Source organism: Cydia amplana, chromosome 20 (genome assembly GCF_948474715.1).
Source record: "Cydia amplana chromosome 20, ilCydAmpl1.1, whole genome shotgun sequence".
Classification (NCBI taxonomy): domain Eukaryota; kingdom Metazoa; phylum Arthropoda; class Insecta; order Lepidoptera; family Tortricidae; genus Cydia; species Cydia amplana.
In genome coordinates, this window is record NC_086088.1 from 3018074 (window position 1) to 3028289 (window position 10216).

The window sequence follows — 10216 nt, forward strand, 5'->3', positions numbered from 1 at the left end:
GTTTCTATGTCAACAAAATGTAGCATAGAAACGAAGTTAAAACTCCCGGTAAAGGCTAATCGTATAACACAGATTCATATTTTAGTGAAAAACGCTAAAAACTATCGAAAGGGATTCTGATACGACAGAAAGTTTACTTTCCAGTAGACCTGATCTGAACCTTACCGGTTTGAAGTAATAGAGCCGCCGTGACCTCGAAATTTAAATAATTAAAAAATAGCTACATATTAAATAAAGAAGATGTTATGCGAGAGTGTACACATACAAACAGAGTTTGATAAATATTGACTAATTGTTGATTTATTTTTAAAATTTTATAATTGCGCTCTATTTTACATAATGAGGTTATATTGACGTATAAGATAGATACCAATGCAGTACATCCAAAAACATAAAAGTTACACCAAATTGAATAATAGACCAATTTTTTTTACAATTGAATCCCACTCGTAAAATAAGATCTAGGTTATAATTATCAACAAGTGATCTAAGACACTTTGTCATAGAATTAGACATAATGTTCTTACATTTTGTTTATTTACAAAAAATATTTTGACTAAGCCATGTTTTTTGTCCTTTTTGTATTATCAAAGTGAGGTAACTTAGAATCTATTAAATTTCAATTTTATCTAAAATTTGAGTCGTAACTCCCAATTCCAAAGACGAAGTTACGTACCATTTCACACGTCGATTAGAATGAAAATACAAATATTCGCACTTTTTCTTTCATTCATTTGCACTAGCACATCAAACACCGTAACGTCGTAAACGAAAACTTCGCTTTCTAACATTCAATATTTATTTTTCTACTTACCCCTTATTGCCCGTTGTTTGCGAGCCATACGTCACTCGCACGGGTGGGGCGACGAGGATATAATCCATCACTTTTTTGGGAAGAACATCACAACCTGCTCAGCGGCTTCGGATAACGGACTTGCAAAACAAAAAACGACGATGTGGTCGAAAATTGCATTCTTAGCCATTGTGGCGCTAGCGGCATCGAGTCCCGTACAAGACGGTGGAGTCGCGGATAATTTAGTCAATGTGGTTTCAGAGTGTATTGAAACTGACACATCGTTGTGTCTTAAGGTGTGTAAAGTGATTTTGTGAAGTGACGTGCTAATGGATTTTGTGATACAGTGCACCGAGGCATTCTGCTCTAGTTTGAAGTTTTGTCAACGCATTTTCAATCTGAGATTGGATGTTGTGTCATTAGGCGATACGAGTACAGCACCAGTAGACTCAATTAAGGAGTGCAACACGTGTCTTGCATTATGCAGGAGGGCTTTGGTTAAATTTTTCTAGCCAACCTTATGACTTTTGTGCTTATTCATAAGTACTCTATAGAGTGACAGAAGAATAAGCTTATATTTTTGTCCGACTTTGACATGACTTAGCAAAACAGGTCTTGCTGTGCAACTGATAAGCAGATGATTGGATTTTACATATTATGATATGAGTTCTTATCTTTTTAGGGTTCCGTAGTCAACTAGGAACCCTTATAGTTTCACCATGTCCGTCTGTCTCTCCGAGGCTTTGCTCCGTGACCGTTAGTGATCGCTATTATTTGGCATGGGTATATAATTGAAGTAGTTTCAGGTTACGAAAAACCTTGTCATCATCATCATTCTCTTGCCCTTGTCCCATTCTCTTGGGGTCGGCGCAGCGGCGAAAAACCTTGTCATGTTCTAACTTAAATAAATATTTACAGGAAAAGGCCCTCAAATTCACGGAGAGGCTGGCGGTGACCAAGGACATCAGCATCTTCGAGGGCATGACCCTCATTAACAGCGGAACAGCTCGTTCAGCCCGCAGCTACGAGCCCTTGGCTGAAGACCCGAAGACCAGGGAGTCACAGATCGAGGAGAGGATCGCCAACAATGTTGGAGACTTCTTGGACAACCACGTACTGCAGTTGCGTCTCTCTGACTTGGCTGACAACGAGTCCCGTGGTCTTGATGAGGAAGGTATGTAACGTATTAAAATGTTCTTACCTAAATTTTGTCAAACTTGCAACATTTAGGCGTTAGAGTAAATTTTGTATAGCAAGTCGATGGCAAATTGTCTGCTTGGTAGTAAGCGGTTGCCATAATATATGGATGCTTTTAACTCCAAGGGTGTTACTAGAGGTTTCCCGACCCTTTAGAAACGTAATCGGACTATTTTTATATCCTCAATTTAATTCTGTCTTCCACTCAACAAAAAACTTACAAAATATAATATCAGCTTCAACTTTCTTAAAAACCATACATACTTCACATTGTCGCGACGATAATTGACTTTAAAGCCGTTAAAACAACGTGTACCTTAAATGTCCGTAATTGATGAATATTAAGCAAATAGCCGCTTGTTCGTTTTCTGTACGCGTTTCTCTCGAACACACATCATATTTACATATTACTGTCCCTTTGTCAATGTCACGAATTGTCACGTAGCTCACGACAAACACTAACTTTCTCTTTCGTATTTCCATACGTAACCTAAACAGATGTTTAGGATCAGATGATCCTAAGAGATTGTGTTACTGGACAAACGTGACTTCCGGGTCTGAGAAGATTCTAAAGAATTTTCAACAGACTTGCATCTTTAACTTGGAATGGAGAATGCTGATTCAATCCTGATGTGTTCTTACTAGCCACCAAATAGAGCTTACATATTTTACTTCAATATGCCTTAGAATTAGTGCCACACAAGGTAATTAAAAAAAATGGATTTTCTACCTACCCAATAATTCATCATCATATCATTAACAATTAGTGGCGTTTAAACCGTCCAAGCAATTATCATCCATACATTAAGTGACAGTTATAAGCTATAAACTCAAAGCTTCTTCATCCAACAGAGTGATTCTAACATTAAGTACTTATACAATTACCTTATATTAATAAGAAAATAATTTCTAGATAGTATGTATAAAGCTAAAGAACAAGCTGTTGTTACCAAGAAATAAAAGGATTTTTTTTTATGTATCAAATGGATAATCAAAGACAACATGACTATTTGACTAATCAAAATCTTTTTTACAGCTCGCGGCAAAAAGAAGAAGAAGATCAAGAAGATCCTCCCCCTCCTCCTCCTCCTTAAGCTGAAGCTCGCAGCCCTTATTCCTCTGTTCCTCGGCATCATCGCCTTCGCCGCCGCCAAGGCTGTCTTCCTCGGCAAGATCGCCTTCGCCATGCAAGCCGTCGGCCTCATCAGGAAACTCCTCAACAAGGGAGGCTCCTCACACTCCTCTGCACCTAGCGTCTCCTACGGACCTCCTCAGCATCACGACGAGCACCCCGGCTACAACTACGAACCAGCCCAAGGATGGGGCAGGAAAGCCCAGGACGCCCAAACGATGGCGTACTCGGGCCAACTAAACTAAGTCGATACAAATAGTGTGAATGCGTGTGTGTGAGTTTATTTATTTTTGTTTGCCGTTGCCATGTTACAGTACCTCAGTAATTTATTATTTATTTAACAAAATAAAGAAGTTTAAATTAAGTTTATAATTTATTTTTCATAAGAATTCCAGGATAATTATTTCTCCTCCCAATCCCTCATAATACCTACTTTCTCATTTTGCGACTATGACACCATCTATTGGTAATATCATTGAAAAATCACAGCACTTTACTTGGCACATTAAAATAACATGTCAAAATATGTGACGGATGAGACAAAATGTTCACAGATGAGATAAATATTGCTCACTAAAACGTCACTGCTTATTATTACATATGCTAAAAATTTAGGTATTTGTCTATTTAACGGGGTAAATTAACATACAGTTTAAAACATTTAGGTACCTATCGCCTTTAATTAGGAAGGTAATACAAATATTTTTTGACGTATAATCATAAAAACTACTTACCTATTATTTTTAATACTGCGTCGGTGGCAAACAAGCATAATACGCCCGCCTGATGGTATACAGTATCCGTCGCCTATGGACGCCTGCAACTCCAGAGGTACGTATTACATGCACATATACATTTATTCGTTATGCATACATATGCATATGCATAATCGTGTCCAGCTTCAATAAGTAGGTACAATAAGATATAAATGTACCTTCCTTACTCATTTTAATACTTGCTCATGACTAAAACATAGGTAATTATTTTACCGTCGACATAACAATTAGTAATTTAAAAAAACCGAGAATGCCATCCTGCAAGTAAATAATGGTCGAATTATGACACGTTAATAAGAATTAAATTATATAGCATTGTCGCATAAACCGATCACATCTCAAACGAAAGAGAAAGCGTGGTACCCAAAACAAAATTAATATTAATGACCGGAATATCGGGTCATAGGGTTCCGAGGTACGATAATATACTATACGAGTTAAAAATGTAAATTCGCCTAAAGGTCGGAGTGGGGCGGATCGAATAAAAAACTGTTGACTTTGGTTGGAGCATCACAATCAAACCAAAATCGGTGGTTTGAGTTCATCTAAACATCTTCAAGTATGAAGTTCTTCGTGGTCCTTCTTAGCGTGGCCGGTGTGGCTTACTCCAGTCCTGTGCCTAAGGACGAATCAGTGCTAAAGTCGGTAGTTGGCAGCTTCGTGAACTGCATGAATAGTGATGTTAACTTATGCATCAAGGTACGTCTAGTGCGGTGTTTGAACATGTTTACTTGAATTGAAGCAGTGAATTCCTGTGATACGGCTTTAGTTTCGCAAGTGTTAAACGTTTTTTATTAAGTTTTATTGGTCATAGTGAATTTGTGGATTACTAGAGTCATCTAAAAAAAGTGAAATTTTCCTGAGTGCAAAATATTGATATTTAATTAATTAAGATTTTTGATAAGTTATTTTTTATTTGTTCTAGTTGGAATAACAACCTGTTATAATAATCTATACCTGTTATAGTTTAAAATTATAAAAAGTTCAAAGTGAAATTTAAGAGCAAATTTAACACTTGTGAACTTTGTCAAAATTTTATTTAATGTAGGTACTTAATACAGTCTAACTAGAACTTTATGACAACATTTTCTAACGAAATAGTTTTTTACTAAAAACCTTATTATACAATAAAAAGAGACAAATATCATACAAAAGCAGAGCTACTATCTTCAATTAAATGTTCAAGAATATTAAATAGAACATTTCATTTTATAGGAACATGCCCTTCGTGCCACCGAACGCCTGGGAACCGTTCGCAAACTCAACATTTTCGAAGGTCTCACGATCCTGAACAGCAACCCTAAAAAAGCCAGGAGTCTGGAGCCTTTGTCCACCGACCCCCAGATCAGGAACAAGGAAGTCACTGAGAGACTCTGGGAGAAGGCCAATGATTTGCTTCAGAACAGCGAGCTGGAGTTTAGCTTTGGCGGTGATGATGAAGAAGAATCTAGGGCTCTTGATAGTGGTGAGCAGATTTATTCATTTCTTAACCTTATTTTATTCATTAGACAGGAATATATTGCTAACAAATTTTCGTAAAAATGAAAATTAAAAATAACCGAACAATATCACTTACACTTGCAAAAGTAGAAACGATAAAATAAATCATTTTAAATACTTTTATTCATCGACCGCTTAGTTATATGGACTTTGATTTGATCATATAGGTACTAAACTTCGCAAAAATAAGCTCCAACAACCCGACGAAAATTATTGTAGAGGCAATAAGTAAATTTAATAATGTCAATCATTAATGCAATATTTTGTAGCCTATTTGACAAAAAATATTTTATTACAATACATTGTTAATCAATATGCCTTTCATGGTTATTATTTCGAGCTTTTGGGTCGCCAAAACATTTTTCATTAAATCCAAAATATACAATACAATACAAATCCTCTTTATTGCACAACCTCATAATATTTATTATGAGGTTGTGCAATAAAGAGGATTTGTATTTACACATGGAAACACAAATAATAGATGAAGACATAGGTAAACAACAGGCGGCCTTATCGCTAAAGAGCGATCTCTTCCAGACAACCTTTAGGTAGTGGAGAAATGAGAAATGATATAATTAGGAGTTGCAAGAAAAAACTAAATTTAAACTAGAAAGAATACCTTTAAATTTTAGTTCTACAACAATAATACAATACATATACATACATACTACTAAAATTATTTATACCTACATATATACTTATAATATATATACAAGGTGTCCCAAGAAGTAGTGATATACTGAAGCTGGGAGGTAGAGGACCTAGAGGGCTATCTGAATCACCCCCATGTATGTTCCGCGATTTTTCGTATTTTCGGAGTTATGATTTTTTTTAATTTTTCACCTATCGCCGAGTACGATGAGATTTTTATTTATGGTGACGTGAATGATTGCGGTATATGCTTGATTTTTTTTGTGTGCTAAGCTGATAGATAGGCCAATTCAGTATGGTAATATTTACTATCGTTAGATCTCCGAATGGAATTAAAAAAAAATTTAATGCCAAGAAAGATAAAATTACCCATAATGTTTTATTTTTCTAAGCGCCCTTGAAGTTGTGAACATACTGGGTAATTTTATCTTTCTTGGCATTAATTTTTTTTTTAATTCCATTCAAAGATCTAACGATAGTAAATGTTACCATACTGAATTGGCCTATCTATCAGCGTAGCACACAAAAAAAATCAAGCATCTACCGCAATAATTCACGTCACCATAAATAAAAATCTCATCGTACTCGGCGATAGGTGAAAAATTAAAAAAAATCATAACACGAAAATACGAAAAATCGCGGAACATACATGGTGGTGATTCAGATAGCCCTCTAGGTCCTCTACCTCCCAGCTTCAGTATATCACTACTTCTTGGGACACCCTGTATATATATATATATATATATATTATATTATATTATATATATTATTATTTATATAAATATACAATACTATAATAACCAAGTGAAATTATTTGTTACTAAATTTACACAATTCCACAGCTGAGGAGGGCCGCGGCAAGAAGAAGGAAATGAAGAAGAAGATAAAGATGCTCCTGCTCTTAAAGTTGCTTCTGAAGGCCAAGTTTATTGCGTTGTCTGTTTTATTCCTTGGCATCATCGCCATCTCCATCTGGAAGCTCGCCGTCATGGCCAAGATTGCTTTCATTGCCAAGGTCATTGCCATCATCAAGGCTCTCTTGGCTAAGAAGCACGAGGAGCACGGTGGATGGGCCCCTCCAGTCCATGATGACCATGGACACGGTCACGGTGGCTGGGAAAGCCAAGGCTGGGGACGGTCAGGCAAGATCGAAGCCGCTGACATGGCCTATGCTGGCTACAAGCAGCTGTAGATCTATAAAGGCGTACTAACATGCCAAAGGCAAAGTACGCTCAAACCAAATATTATTGCTATATTTATTTTTTGTGAGTGTGCGTGTGTTTGATTATTTATTTATTGACTGCTTTCAACTTCTTTTCATTCATTTTATGCGATGCTGAAACTGGAGTTTCACTGTTAGTAGGTAGTAATTTGATTGAAAAGGAACTTTCGTCTTCAAATCGTATTTTTATTACAGGTACCTATTTTTTTATTTTATTTGGTGGGTATATTTTTAGTTATTTTTTGTTTGACAATAGTCTATTTTTATTAGTTTTTTTCGTTCTGTTTTATTTAGTTTAATTTTTATTTTATTATGTTTTACATTTTTAAGTATTTTATTACAATTATCATGATCTTATTTTATTTATTTTATATTTATTTGATTACTATTGTCATGATCTCTCGTATTTATTATTGTGTTTTACAACTAATCCTATATATCTAGTTATTAATAGCTAAGCTATATACTATAATTACATTATTATGATGTGTACGATTTGTATAGTATCGTGTATCACGACTAATGAGTTTATTACCTTTAAGATGTCTTTGTGAATGTGTATATATATTGTGTGTGGTGTGAATGATATAGACCAAACAAATAAACGAAACAGCATTTATTACATTATTTTCATTGTGATTTTATTCCCTACTAACCTTAAATACCCTAGATTAGAAGAAAATCTCAGAAATAAAACAAAATACCTACCATAAAATTAACCAATAACCCGCATAATACCTTCTCATTTTCTGCGACTATGACACCATCTATTGGTATCATTGAAAACTCACAGCACTGTTGCACTTTACTTGTCATATTAAACTAACATGTCAAAATAATGTGACAGATGAAACAGAATGTTCACAGATGTGATGAATGTTGTTCACTTAAACGTCACTGCTTATTACGTATCCTAATAATTTAGGAATTGATTGACAGAAGCGCATTGAGTGAGACTGTACGGTTTTTAGGTTATTATCCTTATTAAATTAAACTTTCCTTCCTTACGTATACTTGGTGACGGTTTATTAACAACATTAGTTATTTATAAACTGTAATACATACAAATTTCCTGGCCTGAGAGTCACAAAACAGTGATGACGGGGAATGAGAAGGAGAAGCCGCCGGACCCCGGTGGTGGCAATTCCATGGATTTGACGAACGATTCTGATGCAATGGATACTGAGACTCAAACAAGGAAAAGAAACGCTAAATCTCTGGAATTGACACCAACCGACTTGTCCCGTGAACCACAAGAAAAAAGACCAACACAGGGTGACATCAGTAATGCATCTATCTCCACTTTATATAAACACCCCGACCTCGATAACGAAACACGTAAATACGACACCAAAGATAGTGGCCCATTTATAGTTTATATCTCACGAGTAACTGAATCTCCTAATGCGGGGTCCTCTCTCCAACCCATCAGAATTGGACAAATTTTCGCAAAGGACAGTGTTCCAGACATCAAAAAAGATGGCATCAAGTCACTTGGTCGTAATCGCGTTGCGGTCGAATGCAAATCGGCAGATGCTGCCAATAAGCTAACTAAAAACCCCTGTTTAGCTCGCAATAATTTAACAGCGTCGATTCCGTCATACCACGTGTCCCGCATGGGTCTTGTTCGCGGAGTCCCTGTAGAATGGTCAATGGAGGAGTTTGTCTCGGCTACTGATTTAAAAGAGGGAACTGGCAAGATTCTAAAAGCTCGCCGCCTTCAGCGCAAGGTCCTCAAAGAGGGCAGTCCACCATCATGGGTCCCGACCCAATCTGCAGTTGTCACATTCGAAGGACAAAATTTGCCATCTAAGATTTATGCATTCTACACATCATTAAATGTGGAAGTATATGTGCTGCCAACTATTCAGTGCCGGAAATGCCTGCGATTTGGTCACATTCAAACACAATGCAGATCAGACGCGCGGTGCTACAAATGTGCCAAAAAACACCCCGGTGAAACCTGCAACATTGCTCCGGAACATATTTCCTGCCTTTTCTGCACAGGTCACCACCTTGCCACAGATAAAAACTGCCCAGAGTTTGGTAGACAAAAGGCGATTAAACTGTTAATGTCAGAACAAAATATTTCTTATCAGGAGGCTGCCGCACGTACTCCTACCGTTCGGAAAACCTACTCTGATGTTACAAATACGATGTTCAGCCCCGTAGCTCCAGAAGCCCCTCGTCATGCTCGCTCTTCCGATTTGACTCCCTCTGGTACACAAGCCGTACCAATTGCTTCTCAATCCCGCCGCCAGACCATATATCGACCCGTTCGACCTAGGACTCCTCTGTCCCCCGGTTATGACCGCGTTGCACACCAAAATATAATTTCTTCTCCCTCTTCTCAACTGCCAAATGGACACGCTCTTTCGCTCCCTCCCCCTGATACTGAGCCCTCTAATGACAACAGTGTGTCACTTATGTTAGCTCTAATGCAGAACTGGGTCGCCATGATTAGCGACTGTATACCGAACAACGTTGCCCATCATCTTGCTGCCATCAGAAAAGAACTAGCTTCAATCAAAGATCCCTATGGCCAATATCCTACAGTGGAATAGTCGTAGTATTAATCAAAAAAAATCTGATTTGATCAACTTAATCAATGTGCACTCTGTGACGGTTGCGGCCATCTCGGAGACATGGCTGAGACCTGGATCTCGTTTTAAGATCTCTGGGTTCTCATGCCTCCGGGATGACCGCAATGACGGTCGTGCAGGTAGTGCATTACTGATTAATAGGAAATATCCCTTCACACAAATTCATCTTCCCCCCCACTCCCGTGAAATTAACGCTGTCGCCGCTAACGTCATGGGAATAAATATTATATCTGTGTACATTCCTCATCCAAATTTAAACTTAATTCCTGATCTCTCTACTCTCTTTTTTTCTGTTCCTCATCCCCTTCTGATCCTAGGCGATTTTAACTGCCATAACGT

The 10216-nt window shown here is 37.2% G+C and overlaps 2 protein-coding genes across 2 annotated transcripts; both read left to right on the forward strand.

The window, feature by feature from the left end:
- The first annotated feature begins 897 nt into the window (after positions 1-897).
- LOC134657410 (uncharacterized) lies at positions 898-3458 on the forward strand. Its single transcript, XM_063512956.1, has 3 exons — positions 898-1089; positions 1712-1967; positions 3027-3458. Exons 1-3 carry the CDS (start codon positions 955-957, stop codon positions 3365-3367), a joined length of 732 nt encoding a protein of 243 aa, XP_063369026.1. The 5' UTR covers positions 898-954; the 3' UTR covers positions 3368-3458.
- An 890-nt stretch (positions 3459-4348) lies between these two features.
- Positions 4349-7244, forward strand: LOC134657659 (uncharacterized). Its single transcript, XM_063513220.1, has 3 exons — positions 4349-4597; positions 5114-5363; positions 6895-7244. The coding sequence occupies exons 1-3, from the start codon at positions 4460-4462 to the stop codon at positions 7242-7244; spliced, it is 738 nt and encodes a 245-aa protein (XP_063369290.1). The 5' UTR covers positions 4349-4459.
- Positions 7245-10216: the final 2972 nt, after the last annotated feature.